The sequence below is a fragment of the Apis mellifera genome, linkage group LG8 (genome assembly GCF_003254395.2).
Source record: "Apis mellifera strain DH4 linkage group LG8, Amel_HAv3.1, whole genome shotgun sequence".
NCBI lineage: Eukaryota > Metazoa > Arthropoda > Insecta > Hymenoptera > Apidae > Apis > Apis mellifera.
In genome coordinates this window covers 6,923,748-6,949,506 of record NC_037645.1, presented here as the reverse complement: position 1 = coordinate 6,949,506, position 25,759 = coordinate 6,923,748, and the positions used below count along the sequence as shown (strand labels likewise).

General features: G+C 28.5%; 2 protein-coding genes and 1 long non-coding RNA gene across 4 annotated transcripts in view; 1 reads left to right on the top strand and 2 right to left on the bottom strand.

Moving 5' to 3' along the window:
- Nucleotides 1-3,598: 3,598 nt before the first annotated feature.
- Nucleotides 3,599-9,745, bottom strand: LOC409990 (coatomer subunit beta'). The gene is made up of 8 exons (XM_003250292.4): nt 9,381-9,745; nt 8,467-8,818; nt 7,451-8,389; nt 7,119-7,354; nt 6,707-7,045; nt 6,037-6,636; nt 5,768-5,854; nt 3,599-3,894 (listed from the first exon to the last, which is right to left on the bottom strand). Exons 1-8 carry the CDS (start codon nt 9,381-9,383, stop codon nt 3,856-3,858), a joined length of 2,595 nt encoding a protein of 864 aa, XP_003250340.3. The 5' UTR covers nt 9,384-9,745; the 3' UTR covers nt 3,599-3,855.
- Nucleotides 9,746-15,777: 6,032 nt separating this feature from the next.
- Nucleotides 15,778-23,749, bottom strand: LOC113218961. Its single transcript, XR_003305227.1, has 2 exons — nt 22,878-23,749; nt 15,778-17,056 (listed from the first exon to the last, which is right to left on the bottom strand). It is a non-coding gene; the product is annotated as an uncharacterized LOC113218961 (long non-coding RNA).
- Nucleotides 16,804-25,759, top strand: part of LOC551806 (aquaporin) — a 34,204-nt gene continuing 25,248 nt past the window's right edge. For both annotated transcript variants that reach the window (XM_026442515.1, XM_006563770.3), the window contains exons 1-2: nt 16,804-17,037; nt 19,760-19,919. In XM_026442515.1, coding sequence (XP_026298300.1) covers nt 19,784-19,919 — 136 coding nt within the window. In that variant the 5' untranslated portion in view covers nt 16,804-17,037; nt 19,760-19,783. The remainder of the gene's footprint in view (nt 17,038-19,759; nt 19,920-25,759) is intronic.

Below are 25,759 nucleotides of genomic sequence, written 5' to 3'. Positions count from 1 at the left end.
ACTTTATAATTTCACTTTTTTTTCTTTTTTTTTTTTTTTTAATTACAAATTAACCAGGTATAGTAATATATAGTTTGGTAATGTAATTTATATCATTTTAAAAAGATAATAAATACAACATTTTAGAATTGTAAACTGAATTATTAAATTTTCTCCATATATATATATGTATATAATTGATGAAATTTTTTTCTATAAAACTTTTAAAATTTTTATACATTTTATTTCTACATTATGAAAAAAAGAAGCGTGTATTTCACCGTAAATGAGGTACAATGTAAATCCAGCTACGGGGAGGGTCTACGTTATTCTGACTCTCTCATTGGTCACTTTAGAAGCACAAGTAGAAGCAACTCTGTCCCTCTTCCTTCGAGAGACAGAAGGCATCGCGGAGACAGATGGAAACATCTAAATTCTCATTGGTTGGGTGAAACAGGTGAGATTAAAAAGAAGAGAGCAGCATCGAGTGTGGTGTCCTGAAGAAAATGAAATAATAAACCATTCATCTGGCCAGGATGGAAAAAAGTATACAATAGGTAAATCTTACGAGAAACTCGAAACATAAACGTCGGCTACTGTTCGGTTCACGCAAAGAGTCTCTATAAGCAAACACTGGCGTTAATCATCGGTGGTTCCCCTCTCTGTGGAACGAATCCACCGGGAGTCAGGTAAATCATTCCTGGTGTTTCTCTGTAGGTTCAGATTACAGAGATGTGGTCGCAGTGCTTTACAACGGACACGACCACTATGCAGTTATTGTTTCCCATTGAATCAGTTCTAGTTGGACTGACAATCACAGAGACAATAATTTTCTTGACTTTACGAGCGACAGTGTATGTAATTGTTTACGGACGTTAAAGTAGAGTCGTAAATGGCTTATATTAGCTTAGGAAATTACTGAAACCAAGTGGAATTAATTTTTAATGTGGAAAATTCGACCGGTTGCATTTTTTTTTCTTTTTCTTTTTTCTCTCTCTCTCTCTCTTTATAAACGAGTTTTTGAACGAGTATAATGTAGCAAGCGGCCGAGAATTCTTTCGTTTCGAGTCGCGTCGAGATTCACACGCACGTGCATCGTCCATGTCGTGTAAATAGAGGGCGGAGGTGACATATAGCGACAGCCAGAGGAAGCGTGTCGACCATTTAGGCGACTATTAGCAGCTTCACGGCTTCTTCCACGCACGTGCGATTCGATACTATTTTCCGACTTTTGGTGCCGGTTAAATTGTTCCTCCGTGCGTTGCTCACAATCAATAATTGCATCATTTTATAGCAATAATAAACGATACTCGATAATTATGAAGACGTTATATTCGAAATTAAAAAAAAACAATCGAAGGAATACAGTACCTGAATGAATATATATTATAATTGATTTATTTTAATTATTAATTAATTAGTTATAAATTGAATTTTTTTATTTTTATTTTTTTGTTAACTCACCAGGATTCAGGATTAGTTTAGTGCTTTTATAGAAAGAAGGATGATAGGATATGATATCAAAGGAGAGTTCAAGAGTTGAGTTATACCTTCCTCCTTCCTCAGATCTCTATATTTTATGAAAGAATAAGCAAAGAAAGAGAACGTCGAATCTTATTGGAATAATTTTTGCCGGTCTATATTTAGCTCCGCCTTAAGAATTACTCGGCTCGTTTACGCGGTCGTTAGAGTGGATTTAACTGGACGAAACGAGGGAGAGTGTGTCAGATATCGTTCGACCGAGTTCTGGTAATCCTCGCACAGAACGGATGGTAATAAATTCTCAGCGACACTGGTTGGAGAGTAGGACTGGTGTTACGCGGTCCATTTACTTTTCGAGACGTCACCTAAAATCAGTTAATTATAATCTACACACCCAACCACTTGGCCTAGCAGAATCAATATACAGTATTTATTTGTTATAAGCTTTTTTAGTTTTTAGTAATGTTCGCCCGGGAATCATCTCAAACACTAGAGAGAAAGGAATTCCATTTAAACTCGGAAATGGATGCCGCATAGAAATAATAGGTATTTAAATTTCTTCAAATGCTTGAACCTTTATTCTCTGAAATTGTTATTGTTGGTAAAAATTAGATTAGAGTTTATATAGACTAATCAATAATGAATCAATTCTTTAAGCTTATATGCTTATAAGAAATAAATACTGTTTCCTATTATTTTCCTCTTTTTCTTCAAAACTAAAAAAAGAAAAAAAAATATACGATTGTCTTTACCTTTACCTTAACTTAATTTAAATAATAATTTAAAATCCAACTTCTTTATTATTTTTTTTTAAATTATTTTGTCTTAATTTCCTGTGAAAATATATCAATTTAATGATATAATTTTAACCTTAGTTTTGTAAATTAATCTTTTAAAATTTTTCACGTGATATGTAATAGCTTTTTATATATTTATATATTTCTAATGTTTAATGCCCGATTAGTCAAAGGGCAGAGATCGGAATTCAAAAATTGCTAAGTATTCGAATGAGCACTCAGGGAGAAAGAAAGAGCGCCTCTTACAAAGAGCATAACGACGCGGACAATTTGTAGCAGAGTGTCAACGAAGCTGATTCTATTTTCGAGACGACGTGCGTGGCTATCTTTCCGCCCTGTTCCCTCGTCTTTCTCTGTCTCCACCTACTACTCCATCGTTTTTCAGCCTGTTGCACCGAGTTACCCCGGTGTGGCGTAAATTTACACGCGATTAATCCGTCCTCGTAGCCGTCTCTTGTTATCCAGACACGCGATTCCTCAATCTGTTCCATAAAAATAACAAAAATGCAAAAAGACACAGAGATAAATATAAAAATACTAATAAAAAAAAAAAATTGCGGTAATTTTAATCTCTTTACAGAATTGATCACAATTTCTCATTACTGTTATTTTTTAATTAATAGAAATAAAAAAAAAGAATTGAATACTTCTAACCTTTTTTTGCAGACAATAAAATGATTTGAAAAAGAAAAAAAATTGTTACACCTCTCTTTTGCATGATCCATGAGATTTGCTGTTTCTTTTTCTAAATGTATTATTTTTTTTTTTTTATCTGATCTGTAACTGGTACAATGAAAATAAAGATGGAATACGATAGTTAACGACTTCTTTGAGTGCACGTTGTGTTAGGGAACCTCAGAGCACGTACCAGTCACGCAAAATATATCTCTTTCTCTTTCTAGTGGCTCACGACACGTACGCATGCATGAAAATCGTCGACTATTCGGATTTCAAAGAGAGTTAAGAGTGTTCCTTATAAAGTGTTTGAATTATTTTTGGGTCCTTTGAGAGGGAAGCATTTGTTCAGCATGGAAAAAATTGGATGATGGTGATATGGAGAATCATTCTTTCATTTTGTTGCGATTGATTATAACCGGATTGACAACAAAATTGGAAATATAATATTTTTTTTTTTGTTTTCAGAATATAAATATTTATTGTTTATTTCTCCAACACGGAAATTATTTATCTGCAAAATAAAATGGAGATTAAATTATATTGAACTTTTTTTTTTATATATTAACATTTGTATTTGATAGATTTCCTAAATTTCCAAGCATCGATAAAAAAGATACCTCAAGATTGGGCAATGATGGCCATGGAAAAAAACAGGTGAAAACTTATGTGAATATTTTGTTATATTACAATATACTATATAATTCTCGGTACATGAATAAAGTCTGCGTGCACAGGTTGAATATTGTGCATGATAAAAACACTCGCGCACAAAAATGTTCTTTCGCGATTTCTTTTTTTTTTTTTTTTTTTTTTTTTAATACTTTGAGTTTAAACAATTCTGATTGGCTCGTGGGGAATGATTGACGAAGAAGAATGGATATTACACGTGTGAAATACACGTTACCTAGCCTCCAATCGACTAATCTTCCTCAAGAAGGTCATCGTCAAGATTCACACCCTGGAACAAAAAATTGCATTTTGTATTAAGTTAACAATTTTTAAAAAATCATGAACTTATGTGCTATGCGATATATTTAATTGTCACTACCATAAATTAATTTTCTTTCAATTTTTTTTTCTTTGAGAAAATTTAACAAAGTTCTTCAATTATTTTTGTTTATGTAATATAATAAAATGATTAACTAAAAGAAATATATATTTAATTAAAATTTATAAGAATATAATTTTGATAAGTTTTTTTTTTTAAATTAAAGTTCATTTACAAATTTGTTAATATTTTTTTCATTATATTTATGTTATAAAAGATTGTTTAAATCAAAATTGCACTCACAACAAATTCATTGTCATATAATAAAGGATTTAATAATAATTACTATTTTTAAAAAATTCGATTCGTGAAAATGAATCTATAATTTTTTGAACAAATAATCGATTATTTCTTATTGACAATTTTTAATAAGAAATAGATAGACCATATATGTAATGAGGGTACATATAGATTCCATAAAAGAAATATTTGCTGTCTGAAAGAAGAAAGTGTGATAAAACAATATAAACGAAGGAAAGGGTACACAAAGAGGGATTCTGTACACGAATGTTATGGCAATAAGGCTGTAAAGAGAATGAACCGTGACTGGCGAGAAGTCAACAAACTTTATGGTCCCACAACTCTCTCTACATGATTGTTGATGACTCAAGAATCTTGATAATCAATATTTAAAAGAGTAAAAAAATTTCTTTTAGAAAAGAAAAAAAATGATTTCTTAAAATATCATTATCGATCTTGGAATAAATGTCTCAAAATCTTTTACTTTCACATACCTGCGACGGTTTTTCCCTTCCTTTTATACCTGCGTATGTTTCACTTTTCTTTGCTTTATTTAATGAAGTGTTCGTTCTGCTCGATAGCTGGAACGTGTTCACATACATCGGTCAAGATCGATATATCGTCACGCATACATTCGCTATAAACGCGCGTGTGCGTGTTACGCTTGATTTCAGCCTGTTTTAGTAATGTAATACCCTTCTAGAATTACGCGTCTGTATTTAAGGGTATTAAGGCATCGTCTAGTTATCCCCTTTTTATTTCTCCCACCCCCTTGTTACTTTTCCATTTGATCTCAATTCACCTATTGCTTCCTTTTTATAATTTTAATATCTTGATCTTATTACATATTGATATAACCTTATCTCGCCCTGATATACATATCGGTGTAAAATAAAAATACATATTTATAAATATTATTTCAACTTCTATCAATAAATGATTTGTATATGATGGTGTATATGATCGGTTATTTATAACCAAATTATTTTATTGCAATTGATTATAATAATAAAATTATTTTATATTAATTATTTCTACAGTTAAGCTATTATTAATAAACGCAAAAAAATAAGATAAAATAAAAACAAAACCAAAGAAATGATAAAAAAGAATTTATAATACGAAAAAATATACTTGATTTTTGATACTGTCACGATAAGAAATCACATTATTATAACATAAGGATAATTAATTTAACGATATAACTTTAACGTAACTATCGAAAAAGAAAAAAAAAATATTCTAAAAATTTTGTCAAAATAAAAAATTTAAAATAAATAATTATTTATTGTAAATGTTAATGTTATAATATTAATAATATCATGTCAATATTAGATTTGGTACACGTAAGCGACTTTTCACTGATGATAATATATATTTTCTTGTTTTTTAATTAAAAACAATTAAAACAAATGTGCAATTATATAACAAAAAATCAAAACAATTGTATACCAAATTCTAATTTGTATTAATTGTTAAATAATTTTGAATTTATATCACTTCAATTTCATATAACTTTTTTATATCACCTGAAGCTACTTACAGTAGTATCGATAGTATCGTCAATTTCGAGATCGAGATCCAAATCAGCTGCCAACATCTCTTCGAATGGTTTTCGATCGACATTCGACTATAATTAAAACGTAAAATTAAAATTATAATTAGAAACTTAATTATTTTGGAAACTTAATATTATAGAATATGTTTTATGATATTTCAAATTATCGAAAAAATAAAAATTTCGTATATTAAATTTATAAAAAAGTTAAAAAATATTTAAAAAAAATATAAATATAAAAAAAATATTTTTACTTGTACTTCCGGAAATGCAGATGCCGGAATCTTTTTTTTACTCTCTTCTCTAAGAAACTGCTCAACTTTCAATGCTTCTCTATATCCAGGGAACAGATTTTCGTATTGTTCAGGATCGGCCAAACTTTGTCCGGCTTTCTTGCTTACAGTTGATAGTTTTTCCTTCCATAATTTTACAATAGATGAAATTTTACTAGGAGCATATGTTCTTGCAAAAAATGCAGCTTCTGGAATTCTATCTGTCTTTATGAGAATATCTAGGCACTTGTCGAGGTCTCCAAGAATAAAATTTGATAAGAAAGAAATGTTGTTCTTGCCAGTTTCGTCTGCATTTACGCCCAATTTTTTAATCATACTCGCATTTCCTGTGCTTGTGGCGAGCAATAAAAGTCCTCCGAAATCTTGTGCCTGATGCAAACACTCTTGTGCTAAACACAATTTTCCTTTTTGCGTTGCAAGAGATGCCAATTGTCGCCATTTTTGGTGACTGTTTGCTTCCTTAGCAAGAGAATGTGCCGTTACGAGATCTCCCAACGCTAGAGCCAATTCGAACCTATGCTCTGGATCCGTAGACACGGCTAATGCTTGTTCTTTAAAACCCTAGAGTATTTGAAATATTAATGCAATATGGAAAATATATTAAGCAGTATATTTCTTCAATAATACGCACTTGTTTCTCCAAGAAATGAGCCACACGCGTACGATGTTCTTTGGGAACTGTGGGAAGAACTCTATCTGCCGTTTCAAAATCTTTTCGCATAACAGCAGTTTGGTATTCTAACACAGACAACAATAGTGAATATGAAACAACAGATAATTCCTTATCACATAAATATAATCTGTTATCCCTCGGTACATATCCAAGAAGATACATTGGTCTATCCAAATGTGATACAGTCACAACTTCTCCACCAACGAAATAATTTATTCGATTTACACTATTCGTATAAATGAAGCAATCACCAACCCAAAGACCAGTTTTTACAACTTCATTCATTTCTGCTACCATCTGTATGATATTAAACGATTAGATTTTAAAACATTATCTTTTATTTTAAATGTTAATGATGGAAATGACAAACCTCGAAAGCATCTTCAATATCTTCCGAATTTTCTGGTGCGTTTGCAACAGCATCAGTGTGATATTTTAAAATAAAGTATTGATCAGATGTTGCTAATGCTACTAAAGAGGCATTTTCGGCCCAATAGACATGTGTAGGTTGAATATCTATACGACGAATTAACTTTAATGTATCCCAATCGAAGAATGATAAGCCAGATCCGGATGAAACGCCCAATAAAAATCCCCCAAAAATACCTAAATAAAAAATATATAACTAAATAAAATATGAGAGAGAAAAATAATTATTATATTTTATATTTTTTTTTTAGAATAAATAATTATTATATTTACCATCAGCACCAAAATCGGGTTTAAAACTTTTTTTTTCTTTAAAGTTTTTAAAAACTTTTACAGTAGTGTTACTTTCTCTAACAGCATATTGACTTGAATCAGCTGCCCAAATAAATTCTGATGCTTGGCCAAAGGCTTTATTTCTTAATGCCATAGATGTGTAAATAATATATTCTCCATCTCCACAAACAACTAAGAATCTTCCATTTGGATTGTGTTGAATTGTTTGTGGATAAATTTCACAAGCACCCATATCTTTAACAGCTAATGGAAGCCTTTCTCCATCTTGTGTTTCTTCTCCTAAGGCTTTCAAATTTACTTGCTGTATTTCGCTATGCTTCGCCCAAACGATTTTACCACCCAATGAATCCATTGAAACTGCAGGTTCCTCTCTACCTACTTTTACTATAACACTACTTTCATCATAACCAATAGCAACATTATTCGAACCCCGTAAACAAGCAATTGTCCATACTCTTTCAAAACCATAATTAAGAGAAGATTCCAATCTGTATGTTCCAGAATGCCATATTCGAACTGTTCCATCTTCAGAACCAGTGAGAATAATTGGTAGTTCAGGGTGGAAGCAAACAGCACAAATATTCTGTGTATGTCCTTCCAATGTTTGTACACAAGTTTTGTTTTGATAATCCCAGATTTTGACATAGTTATCATCCGCTCCTGATATTAAGTATGGTTTGTCTCCACCATGATAGTAATCAACACAATTTACACCTTTTTCATGGCCATCTAAAGTGAAATTGGCGGTTGAAGATCCAAGTTGCCAAACTTTCACTGTTCTGTCTAATGATGCACTTGCAAATGTATTGTTATCTTTTGGATTGAATACAACTTGCATTACATAATGTGTGTGTCCCTCAAACACTTGTTGTCCTATCCAACCTTTTTCCCAATTCCATAATTTGATTAACATGTCATCTAAAAAAAAATACACAAAAATTAGTTTTAAAAAGAATTAAAAAATTATTAAAAGTAAAAAATAAATGAATACATACCACTACTTGTTAATATAAATGGTTGCGTTGGATGTACTGCAATACATCTGACATAGTCACTATGTGCCTCAAAAGAATGCACACGTTCTAAAGTATTATAATTAAATACTCTAACTTGCATATCATCTGAACCAGTAACAACCCAATTCTTGCGTGGCACAAATTTAGCTGTACGAACTGGTAAATCACACACTTCAAATGTTTTGACCAGCATTTGGGTTTCATGATTCCATATATTAACATTTCCCTGATACAAGGAACAAAGCATCCATGGTTCTGTCGGATGAAGATCTACACTTTTTACTCTGTCTGACCTTGCAGTCAGTTTTCGTTTGATATCTAACCTCAGAGGCTAATGAAAAAGAAAATATAAATTTATTATTTAAAATATAATAAATATAACAAAATATATATAAAACAACATAATGTTAATATAATAAAGGAATTTCATTAAAAGAATTATGTATTTAAATAATAATAAACAATTTTGGAATATCTTGATATTTAATATATGATATTTTAATAAAAAAAATTATGTATTAAAAGTATATTGCATGAATTATCATTAAATGAATGATATACATATTATATACATTTTTTAATATGAACTTATTATTATTTAATATATAGTTATCATAAAAAATAACCAGCTGTCAAAAATAAGAAAAAAAATAAATAAAAAAATAAAATGATGTATCGTTAAAAATCATTTAAATTTAGAATTTTTATATCAGAAGAATCATATAATAATTACTTATTACAGAATAAGTTATAATATAGCTATTATTATTACAATTTTTTGTCACTACCATTAAAGCGAAATATAAAAACTACCATTAAAACTAGAATATAGGAGTAGGAATATAGGAGATAAATTTGTTAAATTACATTATTTACATTTTTAAAATACATACCATTTTTTATTGTACAATGTATATTTACAATATTAAACAATTCCGAGCCCAATAACGTAGACACAAAATTTAAATTTTCTCCCATGAAGTAACTACGTGGCCCAACCTCTCTGCCACTACACAATAATATACACCTCCTAAAAATGGCGTTGATCTAAAGGTTCTTACACATGGATTGAACAATCGACTAAATATATTTATCATTAGATGAATCATTCATAGAATATACTATCCGATCTTATAATAATGTTATTGACAATTTTTATAGTTAAACTTATTAAATTAAAAGATTTATTTATAAATTAATGATGCAATATACAATGTGTCAAATTCTTAACCTGAACTTTCATGACGTACTGTCTGAAATCATATGTGACCCCTTAAATATTGTTCAAATATCGATAAAATAGAATTCTTTTAATAATCATTAACTAAATATATATTATAGAGTAATATAATAAAAATGATTATTATTTTACAAACGAGATATAGATCTAATATTCAATATAATATTATATATTATCTCATATATGATTTAATTTTAAAAATAAAATAATGAAAATGTTTAACTAACATTCTGCTTTAAAACTAGAAGTTCAAACGCGAGATGGCGTTAATCTTCAATTCTTATTCTAACTTTTGCCTCAGAAAGATATTTTTTGATATAGCGTTGAATGTTAATTCTTATCCATTTTACCGTTTTCTTTGTTTATATATTGATTTTATTTGTAGCAATGGCGCTCTAGAGATGGCGTTACATGTTTAATTTTTATTCTATATCTTCACGAAATAATTTGAAAATGTAATTATTTTTATATCTATTAGTGTACAATATTTCTTTTGAGTAAAAATGAAACATTTATTTCATAATTATTGATTTTATTATTCTGTAAGTTGATTTTCAAGTATTGCATTAATTTTTGAGAAAAGATGGATTTTCAGTTTGATAAATAAAACTATTTTTTATCGAAATTATGATATTTTTAATATTTATGATAGATCAATTTGTGTAATAACGATACTATTTATACCAATAAATTATATTTGGATTATTAATTATTAAGAACTTCAAAATACTGAGTAACGATTAATTATATTTTCTTTCTTAATTTTCTTAACCTTCCAAGTTTTATATTACGAAATATAAAACGTATAAAACATGAAGCATTTAAATATTTATGAATTACAAATATCATGTTTGTGGAATGAATATAAATTTTAAATTTGTTATATATTGAAAATTTCAATATTTTTCTCGCAATTTTTTTAGTGTAATGTATAGTAATATTCAAAATTTTAAATTATTATTGCATATGTTATCTTTCAGCAGTTTTCTATCAAATTTTACGATTAATAATAATTGTAATTTTTAATAAATTATCAAATAATAATAACATTTCTTTCATAATCTTCATGTATTCTAGAATTTGTTTATTAGTAGATGATTATTACAAGACAAGTCTGTTTTATTAATTAATCTGTGAATTTTCTATCGTCAAATCATAATTATCCAAACGAACAGCTGAAATTATCATTATAAAAGTTTTTCTAAAGAAAAAATGAGTTCGTGATTATTTCCTCTCGATCCAGAAAGAGGTGACCCGCTTTCTGAACTTTAACCATTTAGGTATGGCCTCTGAAGATCTGGTAATCATGATTTTGCGGTCGAATTATTTTTGCTTCTAGGGAAATATGAATATTAAAAAATAAGTAAAGTAGAATAGATTTGAAATAAGATTTCTTCATCTTTTTTTTTTTTATTCTTCATACTTTATAAGAATATTTTATATATACATTTTACATTTTACATTTTACATTTTAGACTATAATCAACTACTATTATACAAATAGAATTGTTAGAATTATTAACATGACAATAATATTTATTTAATGATGAATAATTGGCAAAATATGTAATTTGTAATTATATTTGATGGTTGATTTTAGATAATGTCGTTATTTCATTAAATATTCATTCTTTTATAGTTTGTTTAATGAGAAATAATTATCAAATATATCAAATATAAATATATAATAGATACGTATATGAATATTGTATTAAAACTATGAATTAAATTAGAAATATGTAATAAATATATAATTAATTTATTTCAAGTTGTACTTAATTTAAGTTCAATGGTTTAAATTTATTAAATCAAAATTGATTCTTAATAACAACTTTGAAGTTATAAGTAATAATTTTTTCTTAAATTTATAATATTACAAAAAATACCATATTTTCATATCTTTAAATTTCTATATTTTTATCTAAGATATTTTATATTTTTAAAAGATATTTCAATTCCTATATTTCCATATTTTTATATATTTATTATTTTTATATTTTTAAATTATAATTTCTAAATAATAAATCTAGGAACTTCTCTTCAATTTTCTCAGCGTTAATGTTCTATTAGAGAAACGCGAACTTATTACTCAACTTAATATTACACACCGTTTACTGCTTTACCGAGTTACTCGTCTCGAAATTCCACGAATACGGAAGGGAACGTTTTCGTCTCTACCTTCGAGTCGTCGACCCGTCTCGGTTGCGAAAAAACGTTCTGCGAAACCATGATCGGTTAGTTAGCCCATTCGTTGGCTTATCATCGACCACGATTCAACCAGAAATACTATTGATATTATATTTTAGCTAGCTAAATTTGTTTGACAAATAGAAAATCATATCGATATTCACTGATAACGATGATCGACTTATCAATTCGAATATGCATAATTATATTTGTTAACAGCTGCACCAATTATATCGATGAATATTGGATTTCGGACTATGCAGAGTGAAAAGTTGACATCTGAAAACATATGCAAGTTTTATTGATTATAATGTAATAGAACTTTCTCTTACATAATTATGAAAATAAAATAATTTTAGTTAGAAGCTAAATTATATATATATCTTGATATATACTGCATAATAAATGACATAATGATATGTCAATAAATAATAGTTTTTATCGTTAAAATTAAAATACATTAAACGATCTTATTTTGTTAATTATTATAAAAGATGATTTATATATTCTATTTCTTGAGGAGATGAAATATATATATTAAAACAATTTTTTCTAATCTTTTTTTAAACATAACCTATTTTCTAAGAGTCAAGTCATCACTTATTTTCTAACATGTTAATTTTGCAAAACTATCAGCTTAAAGAATTCAAAAAATATTCAATTCTCTCTTTCATGAATAACTAAAAAAAAAAAAAGAAAAAAACGAAAACAAAGGATAAGACTCAGGAAAAATGAGTGATTATAGGAATGATCATGTGAGAGTAATTCAGGTACATACCTGACTTCCTGGATGTCATATTTCAAAAGAACAAAACCCGACCGGGAAACGGATACCAGAAGTCTCTGGTAGCCGGAAGCAAGAACCAACAACCAATACTAGCAAAAAGGGAAAGGAATTTCCTCCCGTGAAACTGTCTCCAATCTTAAATCTTCGTGTTCTCGTATATCAATACGCGATATAACTTCTGCTGTGACGATTTTCCAAAGCAATGCGTCGATCGATAGCATAGATCACAGACTGATCGACGATCACGTTCAAAAGAAAGAAAAACAAAAAAAAAAAAGAAAAGAAAGAGCGTTTCCATCTATGGAATAACATGATGTATGATCGATGAAACTGTGAAACAAAAATCTGTGCAAAGAACTGAAAAAAATAATAACAAATAAAAAAAATACGAAAAGCATTAATGACAAAAGGAGAAATAAATAAATAATGTATTCGCCGCGTAATTGTAGTAAAGTTCTTGTTACCTGGAAAGGAACAATGGGTCACCAATAAATCAAGAACGTGCCTACTAAATATTTCATACAGGATGGGTAAGAAAAATGTTCTTGATCTCTTACAATATTAGATGACAATGTATTTATTGGAAAAATATTTTCATTATTGAAATTTGAAATCAGTCACTATGACAAACGTGATGACATTAACTTAGGTTATGTCTGAAGTTTCTCAGAACCCTCAGAGCCCTCTTACATAATTTACATAACTACAAATCAAATAGGATAAATAAATATTTAAGAATTTATAAAATTTATTATGTGAATCTCTTTCTTTTTTTATCAAATTTATTATAAACAGAATATTTTAATACTTGTATTTTATATAAATATTTTTTATAAATACAATCATGAAAATAAAATAAATAAGAATCACAATCATTTCGATTTTTATTTTTTTTCTCTATCGAACGATTCACTATCGATTGCATACATTTAGCTTCACATTCGATATCCTGTAAAATCCTTTACTATGGTTAGAATAAAATCGATTAATATGAGAAAATTGAGACAGATGGAAAATGATCCTCTAAAATCCGCGCAATTTGCTCGAATTTACCTACTTTTTCTCAATCGGTAAATCCCACGTTTACATATTTACCGTCGCGATTAATTTAATCATCGATTCGCGCCAAAGGAATCTATCAAAACTAGTGTCAACGTAAATGTCATATCACTGTTTACAATCATTTACAATCTATTCTTGACAGGTTAAATACCAGGAGTAATTTATATAGCTTGATTTTTCATTTTGATTATCACATGAGAATTGAGATAATATAAATAGCTGATTCACATTGAAATAAATACAATCGGAATAAATATGATTGCATGAAATTTTATTTCAGAAAAGAGATAATACTATGAATAATGATTTATTTGCAAGTAAAATTTACATATATAAGATTTGATTTTATTATTTTAATATTCAATTATTTATATAAATGAACTTGTTATAAAAAATTAGATGTTTCATTTGAAGAAAAATAAAATTAACCTTAAAATCTGTCACATACTTCCACTTGTAAAATCATTAAATCATATTATGTCTTTTCTTCGTCTTAAATCTTATAAATAGATGTTTTTGTCATATTATTTCAAGTGACAAAAGTATTTCAGGTGGATAGAGTTGATGGAATATATTCTATATAACTTTGTTGAAAAAAATTAATTAATTAAATTCATATTTTTTACAATATATTATTATTACAATGTTAAAAATGTTTAAAATTATACAAAAAAAAAAACTATTTATCTAATTTATATATCTCATTCAATTCCAATCATCTGTGACCCCCTTACGTCAATGGTAAGTATTCATCAAGGTAACAACCATTTGGCAATTAACATACTTACTTCTCTATCTCTTATCAATATTATAACGTTAATGCAAAAGGCATGCTATTTTTCTTAAAAAAAATAATATTTCATTTAAAAACGATAAAACGTTAATATGCATGCATTCTTTATTTTCTTCGGGAAACGAGTTCGTTCGATTAATGTTAACGAAGTTGAAAAATTTTGAAACAATAATTCAACAACTGTTTCACCAAGAAAACGAATCTTTTCGATTGCTACCTCACTCGTTCATTATCGTGCAATTCGATGATGGAAATTATGGATCGATAACGCGATTCGAAGATTCCTATTTAGAAAATGATCGATCGATAGATCGAACTTGTTCGTTTCCGTGCAATTTTTCCACTCTATTAAGTGATTGTACGCGTAATTATGCAACATTGCAACAGTGCAAGAATACGCGTGGCTAGAAATAACGCGGGAATATTTGGCAACGCAAATAATTCTCTTCTCTATTTCTGACCGGTTCATAAACGATAAATCGAGCTATATGAGAACGAAAATTCTTTACATTGCATTACATACGCGAGAAAAATTGAAAATTGAATTAATTTATTATTTTTTTCACGTGCATCAAATTGGAAAAATCATAAATTTTACGTTTTATGCATACGACACATGTTTATAAAAACCAATAATAAATCGCATTATGATTTGTAATAGAAAGTTTTTGAATTTTGATTTTTTTTCTTAAACGAAACAAATGAATAGTCACAGCGAACGAACAATTTTTGTTTTTTTATCGATATCCTTCAGTATCTTTTAAATTGGATATTACATATAAATCCAGATACTATGATATATTTTTTGAAAATATAGAAAATGTGTTTTTTCCTATTTATACTCTGAAAATCAATGAATCGATATAATTTCCTTATAAAGTATAATAAAGTTTCTGAATCTAACAAATATATTATCGAAAAACACATTTGACACAAAGAGGTTAAAGAGGTTAGAAATAATTCTACGTTTTTTAGAAAACCAATTTCATCTTTTGACGATAAATTGTTCAATCGTTCATTCTGTTTATAGAGAACTTACCTAAATTTGTTGTAATATTTCTTAAATTGAACACATTTACATAGGGAAATTAAAGTTTCACAGAAATTGAAACGAAAATTTAAATTCTGCTCGTGTGCTCGCGAGTGTACGTGCATCGCGATTTATGCGAACTTATTGCGATTATTATTCCACGATCGATCATCGGTGATCTGTTATCTCTTAAAGAAAAAAAAAAAAAAAAAAAAAGGAGGATAAGAAAGACTCGTCGAGCTGTATAATAACGGAGGCTCTCTCGTATATAAGCTCTCTACGTGTTTAGAAAAAGATCAGCTTTTTAATAAACCGACGTTAAGGATCTTTGAACTATTGCCATGGTTTTTTTACCTCGTAAAAGACGAGGCTCGTTCACGTACTACTACGTGACATAACAATCCATTCTCTTTGAAAGTATTCCGCAATAAAACTTGCGCTTTTACCGATCCCTGTCACCGTGAAGTTTCCAATTCTGACTGTTCCCACCATAGATTTACGATCACCGAATCGAAATCCCCGTATTTCCGTAATTTTGCAACGTTTTCTAAAAAAGATATATCGTAGAGATTCCACAAGAATATCCTTTGAACGGATAAATGAATATATTCGGATCAAGGGGAATTGAAATCGAGAAATAAATTTTTTACTCGCATATGAATCATTATATCCTCTTTGTTTTTTATTAATTCAAGACGGAAAATTTTCCTTTTTTTTTCTCGAGATAAAGAAACTTTCTTATCTCCATGTGTTATTGTATTCGCAGAAAAATTATGTTTTTACGGAGAACGCAATTTTAACGAGAGAAAAATATTATTATGTTTCCCGACAAATACTTTTCACACGTTGCGTGGAATTTCATATAATCAATCGAACGTCTCAATAACAACCGATCCGACCTAAATAAACTAATCCCGCTTCACGTTTCGAAAAAAATGATAAAAATAATTTCTCAATCAAAATCATGTTTGATACAATTCTCGATAAATATACTGTCTTATTTCGTAATTATAAAAATAATTTAGGAAAAATTTTTTAATTATTGTAAATTAATTTCAAAAAAAAGAAAAAAAGAAAAGAAAAAAGAAGCGTTTCCAAGAGTATCGTCCTCACGATCGAAAAGGATGGGAAACTGTGTCGGCAGATCGATTTGGCAGTAAGTAACGGGAGACTCGGTGTCTGGCAGAGGAGGAGGTTTCTACATATAGAGGTAGAAACGAGTCGCGAAACGATTCAGTCTCGTCGAAGCCACGCGACATTCGGTGCCGAATCGCGGAAGTAAAACCGCATCTGTTCTCTCGTCCAGGTGTGACGGTAGCCGTTCTCCAACGTGGTCGCAGCATCGAAGGGAAGTGCTGGTGCACCACGTGTTTCCAATCTGCGGCGCCCCATGCGAGGGAGGTGGCTGCGAGATAAATTAACCCCTTTGGCCGATCTCCAGCTCGCTTAAGGTGTGTCGTAATTTTTCTCCTGGAAATTAATAATATTCGAATTTTTTTTTTATTTCTCGAAATAGTCGAGTAAGATATTTAATAATTGTAATTTTTGGATTGGAACTTGGATTAATTTAAAAAAATTAATCGAGAGATATGAATTTCTGAATTTAGGGATAATTTAAAATTGTGAAGAAAATCGTGATTTTCGAGAATTTTGAAGATCAACATTGTCAAACCTCTGTTATCGATAATGAATTCTGATAATAAATTTACAAAACGTGTGAATTAGCAAGCTTGATGATTAAATTTAATAATATTTTTCATTGCCAAGATGAAGGGTTTCAAATTTTATTTTAAATAATGATTAAATTTACGAAGAATGAACGAATAAATGGGATAAAATGATGAAATTGAAAGGTGAATTATGTAAGTAAAGGTGTGATTGTGATTTTATAAAAAAGGAAAAATTAAATTCGGATAACGCGCGGGGAGATTAAAAGAGTTGTTAAGATTGAGAAATTATTTGAATTCTTTCTAATACGAATTCTAATCGCAAGGGCAATTCACATTGGAAACTGCTAATTTACAGTTTGGTCACGGTACGTTAAATTTCACGTATGTATGCACACACATACATGATTTTTGATTACCAACAATGCCTATGTTTACGCGCGCGCATGAAAGATTACATCGTTATCGTGAAATCCTTGGTTCGGGATTAAAATATGATTATCCATGACTTTACAGGGCCCGGAATAAGTTGCAGTAAAGTTCTTTTGTCTATGATAATCAACCGAATGATTATTACTTTATTTATAAATACAAAATACAAATACATTTACAAAATATTAAATAAACGTGAATCGTGTATGCAGCAATAAGTTAATCACTATGGTGAAATATTTTGTATTTCTAAGATATATATTCAAATAAAGGAACGAGAATTTTAAAGTTGTAAATATCAAAAGGTTAGCTTGAGCCAGTTTGAAATCGTAAGACGCAAAATAATGGAGAAACAATGTTATTTTTTTATTTTGAGATCATTTGTTCCATTTCTTTATCATGAATCGAATCGTCAATGCAAATAAACTTGTCCTTTCCACAAATTAAAAAAAAGAATAAAACGATTTTACAAATTCAAAGATGAAATCGTTAAAAATAAATTTCAATTAGTTGTTCGATTCGACAAAATTTCTTAAAATTAATTTCCAATTATTTTTAACCTTTTATCATGTTCCATCCTCAGAATTTTCAACATTATTAAATCAATAATACCTTTTGATAATAAATTTACAAACGTGTCAAATGTGAATTAACAAGTAATGCAATTTCACCCAGAATTTTCAACATTGTCAAACCTCTGTTATCGATAATGCCTTCTGATAATAAATTTACAAACAATGTGAAATTAGCAAGCGTGACAATGGATTAAATCTAATAATATTCTTTCATTGCCAAGATAAAGGGTTTCAAATTTTATTTTAAATAAGAAACATCCTCTTTGTCACGTCCCCATTAATCCAATCTCGATAGATGAGAAGATACGAAATTGTTTTTCCATAAGTAATTATCCAGGTGTAATGGGAACACGATGATAATGTGGCTCGTTAACGCCGGTCATTAAGTCTTGGCAGGGTATTAGCGGAACTCGGTATCAATTAGACGAATTCAGTTTCAATCGGCAGAATTTAATTATCCGCGGCGTCAAAGTGTGACTGCGGTTGGCTAATTAACTGGCTTCTGTTTCGATTATACACCCTCGATTTCCTGTCATCTCGCGAATATTATCCGGCGCACGCAGGATCAGGATGGTAAGTATTTGATCGAGTTCTATTTTTAGTTTTCTCGATTGGAAATTAAATTTGGCTGTAAAAAAAAAAAAGAAAAATTAATCAAATCCTCGAACTTGCGTGCATTTTTCTGAAGAATAATTAACTAAGCCGTTTTGAATCCGCGTTAAAACATTTGTGAATGGTATCTATAGGATTTTTAATTTATTTGCATTATAATTTTTTTTTCTTGTAATTAAAATAAAAAAATAATAAAGGATATTTCAATGTTCCTCGAATTATCGAAGATGTATAAAGAAAATTAAGTAAAAGGTTTTTTTTGTAAATAAGAATAAATATAGAATATAGAATAAATAAATAGAGAATAGAATAAATATAGAATAAATAAGAATAAATATAGAATCAATTTAATTTTGATTTTTTGAATATAGAGATGCTCCAATTAATTCGTTGAAGAAGAAATTGAAAATTAATTTATATAATGCGAAGAAAAGTAAAATCCGTACGTAATACTCTTGACATTGAGAATGCAGAAAACGTAATATCAGATTTGCAACGAGACACGTTATCCTCCTTATCAATTTTCATTTTCGACGCAGATGAATATCGAAATGGTTTACAATCGCGTTATTTTTTGCTTTTCGTAAATCAACGCGCGATTTACGGTTTCTTTCGTAAAAAAAAAAAAAAAAAAAAAACTTCGTTCTTCCGACAAAGAAAGTCGAGAAACGACGTATGCTAATTTCACAATATTGATCAGAGATAATCTTGGATCAAAAATAGAAATTTTCGTTTATTCTTGTGAAAATTTTTTTCTCTATATAAAAGTGCTCTATTCAAAATTTTTAACTCATTTTTCATTCCCCTTCAAGTATCTTATCCCGAAATACTCGATTTTCTCGTCTATCCAGTATAAGAAAAATATAATTCGGTTGAATTTTTGACAGATTCGATAGGCAAACTCGATCGACATGGAACCAGCTGGAATCTCGATAATACAGACGAATGGAATCGCGGACAATGCGGGTGGAAAATCGAAAGACCTTGGCATCACGTTCAATCCGAGCTCGAGCATACAGGCTGCAAAGGAAAAGATCGTGACACCATGTAAGTCAACTATTTTCAACTATTTATCTCAGCTTCCGCGGATATTTTGAATTTTTAAAGCTTCTTAAATCTTGGAAGATCTTTAAGATTAAAAAAACCTTTTAATTTCGAAGATATTAAAAAAAATATAGTACCTAATAAAGTTTGAGGGATGTTTTCAATTATTTCGAGTATGAAGGATTGAATATAAAAAAAAAAATTTAAAAATTTATTTATTTTCTTTCTTCCTTTAATTCTATAAAATTAAATCAAAGACGATTCCATTCAATGAAAGAGCAACGAAAGTTTTCGTTCTTAATTTCGTGTAAAATATAACGATTGAAAAAAATGACGCGTAGAAAAAAGAAAAGGAAATGAAAAGATGATTGGAGGAGGAGTTTCCTTTAATCCCGATGAAATTCTACCAGATATAAAAATTCGAGCATACCGCTTAGAAAGGTGAACGTTGTACATTCGATCCTACTCGGTGAAAGAAAAGAAAGTACGGGGAACGCGGCATGCATTTCAAGAAAACAAGATGCCAGAGATCAACCGGAAAGTACATCACGTGAAACGGAAGTTGTGAGCGGCGAATAATCGACCTTAATTATATTCCACGCTCCATATAGTCATTTATTGTGAAAAACGAAAAAAATTTGCCTATGTTGCTAGAAAAAATGTTTCATAGTGGAGAATATCTATCTATAGTGCATTTATTCCTTTAATTCTTTTTTTAGAATAAAAAAAATAATTAGAATACCATTTAAATGGATGTCATTAGTCGCGAGAAAGATTAAGGCAGTTTTGTGGCTTCAATTTACTATTATAAATATCATTAGATTATAAATGAAAACTATACATACAAATTTTAAACTTTCGTTCTTGCGTGTCAAATTTTAGTTCAATTAAATTTTGAAAAATATTCGATGAATTGCATTTGCATATGTCAGAGATTTGAATGATTCTATGATGAATAATAACCCGGAAGATAGCTCATTCGTTACATAGTTGTGACATAGTGTGAAGTAATTATCACCGTTTGAGAAACAGTCATTACCATGTGTGTAAATCAACAAGCTACAAATTGCCGGATAATAAAATCGTGTATTTGATATGACTTTACTACGCTTCATCTAATTTTATTTTTAAATTAGCAGATCTATTATTTGAACTTGAGAATTGTTAAGGTTAGAAAAATATTTCTAGGGATCGTTAACCTTAAAATCTTATATTTCTTCGAATATGATCACAAAAATAAATATTTTTCCCTAAAAAATTGATAAATTAATTGTGATATTGAAAATTTAATGCCTCATTTTAAAAATGAAATGAGATTATACCATGAAAATGATTTTCAAGAAATATCAAGGGTATCTTCGTCTTCTATCAAGTCCACAAAACTATGTCGATACTCAGCAACTTAAACCCGGTTTCTAGAAGCACCGTTATGGAAACTGAGGGCTGTTGAAAGTATCGTGTTAATTTCCAACTTTTTAAGCCTTTTTTATAATGTATAATAACGTATCTTGAATTAATATGAGAAACAAATATTTATCAATCATTGATCAACAATCCTTGCATAAAGTAAACTAATTATTGATTCAAAAAAATAGATATATTTTTTTTAATATAATTATATTTCTCGATAAAAAAATTAATTAGAAATGTTTACATATGTAATACAATATAATTGAATATTTACATATATAATTGAAAAAATAATCATTTTATCATTTCATTCGAATAATCCACCGTGAAACGACTAATTAATAAAAAATTTTTAAATTAATACGAATTGATTTGTCTAATGATGACAAAACTTTAAAAGACATTTCAATTGAAAGAAATAACAGACTCACAATGATAAAGTAGTTTCAATTGATGATTGAATTTGTAGTAATTCGAATAATCTGAATAAGGTTTTAAAATAAAGAAAACGAAATTCCACTTCCTAAATACTTTATCGTCGCACTGATTATTTATTCTGATTTAGATCCATTAACAAAATACGTTCTTATGGTTGTCCCACTTGCGAAACGCGAAATCGCGTGAAACAACATCTTTTATGGTGGCGCCACAATATCGATATAATCATAGTGATTTCCCTCATTTTCTTCGTTCCAAATACTTTCGAGTGATACTTTCTTTCCAGTTCGTAAAAGTTATCGATAAACCTGATTCTTCAAGAGGTTTCTAATTAGAACATATTCAACTCATAATTTATCTATTATTTGGATTCGTAAATTCGACTGAATGATCCTTCAGGAGGATTTTCAAACGTATTTTCATCTCATGAAAATCGATCCATAAATTCTGTTTACGATATTTTACTTTGACTTAGAAAGTTAACGAGATGCACTATCTTATGAATGTGTATAAGTGAAAGGAATTTAATTTGTTCTCTATAAAGTGATATGATATTGCTAATGTGAAAATCCCTTGGTTATGGTATTTTTATGAAATATGCAATATTAAAAAGTATACAAAATATTAAAAAGTATACAAAATAATAAAATAACCCTGAAAATGAAATAAATATTATGTTTCAATGAAGAAACTTTAAATGAAGATTTTATTATTATTAAACATAACGCTAATTACTTGGAGTTTTTATATAGTTGACATACGATATGATATGAAAAGAATATAAATAGTGTTGTTTTGGAAACCGGTCTATAGACACTCATTGCGAACTTGACCTACTGTCATACTTGAAACTCATTCGAGTTTAACAGATATGAAAAGATGCAGTTAATCTATTGATAAGATAAAATTTGATTTCAATGAAATGATCAAATTAATCATTATAACTAATCTTAGCCTGATATTTTGAATGTTTTTTTTTCAAAATTATGAAAATTAATATAATAATAATAAAGATTTCTTAGGAGATTTCTAACTATTCAATGTTCTTTAAATATTTTTTTAAATCAATATCTAGTTAATCTTAATTGCATATTATTATCTCAGTAAACTAACCTGAATTCAATTAGAAGAAGAAAAATTTTTTTCTTATTTAGATTATAGAGAATTTGTCAAGCGAAGAGATGCTGAGGTGAACATGTTGCGGAAAGCACGGAAGCGACGTTAATTGGAGCGTGGAACGCTCGAGCAAGAAGTAGTCCTCGATCTTAGGGAGCTTTTGCGCGTGCTCTCATCGAATCGTGTGCTATATGAACCAGGCAGCGACTAAACTGCGGCGAGACAGAAATTAATTCCATGCGCGCTTTCTACTCTAGTCTCTCGACACGCTATTAATTCGAGAGGGATTCTATTGTTTCGGTTTTAGATATATCGAGAAATCGTGATGTACTTTCTTCAAGTTTATGACGCTACATTACAAGCGTATATTAAGTGAAAAAAATTTCTGACTTAAGAAAGAACGAAAGAAAAAATTTCATTCTATTTCAGATAAATTAAGTGCATATTATATGATAAAATTATCAATTTATCAGACTTATCATCAGGATTTTTCATCGACATAATCATTTTCTTCTTTATCGAGCCATACGATTGAGTGATTGGTAATTCTTTTCATTATGAATAGATGGCGTGTAGAGTAGCATTATAAATTGTAATTGGTATAGGAAATGAGGAGAACGTGGATTTTTTATCGAGTTCGAAAGGTAAATGATGATCCTTTCACTTTTCTAAATCATATTTTCTAATTATGGGCGAGTAACTTTCATCATAATTACAGGTATCACCTAAACTTCTTATAATTCTACTCACAATTATGAAACTCAGATACCATCAACAAACTTCTATATAAACAGTCTTATGAAACAAAAATTTTAATTTACTATTAGCTATATATAATTTTCTGAAACTTCCTCATTCTTAAATAAATTATAATAAAATTTGTACCATGTTGTGAAAAAAAAGTTTCCTAATTGCTATTTCAAGCAATTCACATTACTTTACATTTTTATGTAACAAGAAAATTCTTGTTACATAAAAAAGTAATAGCTTAAATATACATTAAAGATATTTTACAGCATTAATAAGCTATTACATTCAGTTTAAATATTATATCAGAACATTTCGATTGATCTCAGTTTTTATGTATTCTGGTTTCCATATTATTAAATGTTTTTCTTTTTTAATTTACATATAAAAAATTCATATTCATAATCTAAAAATATACTATAAATCTAAAAACCAGTTTTTTCCTACTTTATATATTATCAATTTAAAGTTATTTCACATCAAATTATTCTTTTTTACAATTCGAATAAAATATACATATATACATAACCTAATATACAAATATACATAACCTAATTTTTTTACATAAAGAATGTATACTCTGTAAAAGTTAGTGGATTTCTATAGACTTGAATAATACTTGGGTCTTCCAATAATTAGGCTTTTGTCAATATGGAATCAAACCTGAAAACCGAGGTAAACGTCAATGAGTGATCGCTGTCACTCTCGATGGGACGTTAATGGAAATTGTGCGTGACACATGTTGCCTTCTAATTATATCCGGCCGGTATACGGTTAATCACGAGAACTCTACGTAATTCTGGGCCAAACGTGTTTCCGCATATCCTATGTCTAACTATGCACACGAGAGAATCTATGGATAAAATTGGGTTATCTGAAAATTGTCAACGAGTTTCGAAATTTCTAACCAAAATTGTGATTCTTTTATTACAGCTTTATAAAATATACAAAAATTTTTGCCTTAACGATGATAGATTTTTTTTTTTAGTGATTTTTTTCATATATGTTAAAAGATAAATTCAAAGTTAATTGATTTATTAAAGTATACAGAATGATTCATTAAATATATTTTCAGAAATTATGTGGATGATTTGGCTGAATACATAGAATAATTCATTTATCGTAATACTGCTGAAGATTTTGAAAATTACTTAACAAAATATTTAAGAGGTATATTTTAATAGTGATTCATATTTAATATTCCAAGAAAATCTTTCTCATAAATTATAGAACTAAAAAATTTAGAAGTTTATATGTATACTTTACATATTATATGAAAAATATAAATAATTTTTTTTATCATTTATTATCAGTTATATCAACTTGTTTTATTTAATATATCAGAAATGAGATTGAATAAAAAAAAGAATCTAGTAAAATATATTCAATGTTAATATAGTTTTTATAATAATTATGTTATAAATATTGTGAATGAAAAATCTTAGATTCTATATTTCACATTTATCCAGAAATTCATATGACCTATGCTATTGATTTCTTCATCATTGATAGCATTATTTTATCATTCTTAATATATGTATACGTAATAGTGACCCGAGATTAGTGGCTCGCTGCGATAAATGGAACAGAAATACTTATAATCAGGCTTGGATATTGTTAAATAAAAGTATATAATTCTTGCTACATCACTTATCGAAAAAATATATATTGATTATAAAAATATAATTTTTTAATTATTCATTTATTTCGGAAAATTTTTTAAGTTTCTTTTAAAACTATTTATTTTCTCAATCCTAAGAGATTTTTTAAAGAGATGATAAATTTTTATAATACTGATCATCACTCTGCAAATTTATATTTCTATGCATAATCATATTGAATTTTCTCGATAAAAAAATTTAATTCATTTTCCACTTTCAGATATATTTGATTTTGAGTAATCTGTTCTCAAAGTCTGTAATCAAAGTCAAAATTTCTGCAAATTTTTAATCATTTTTATAAGTGTAATTTCATATACAGAATAATACAAAAGTGAGTAATTCAAGATTGTATAGTGTTGAAAGGTAAGTTAGTTTCCCTTATAAGCACATAGTTTCATATACACAGGATAAATATTCTCAACATCTTTTTACAAATCTAGGATTCCACATACAAAGTGCTTCAAAATGAAT

Coding starts and splice junctions, on each gene's coding strand:
- LOC409990 (XM_003250292.4), bottom strand. Junction 7,355..7,450: donor ACCCGATTTTGGTGCTGATG/GTAAATATAATA, acceptor TTTTTTATTTAG/GTATTTTTGGGGGATTTTTA. Junction 7,046..7,118: donor ATATTGAAGATGCTTTCGAG/GTTTGTCATTTC, acceptor AATATCATACAG/ATGGTAGCAGAAATGAATGA.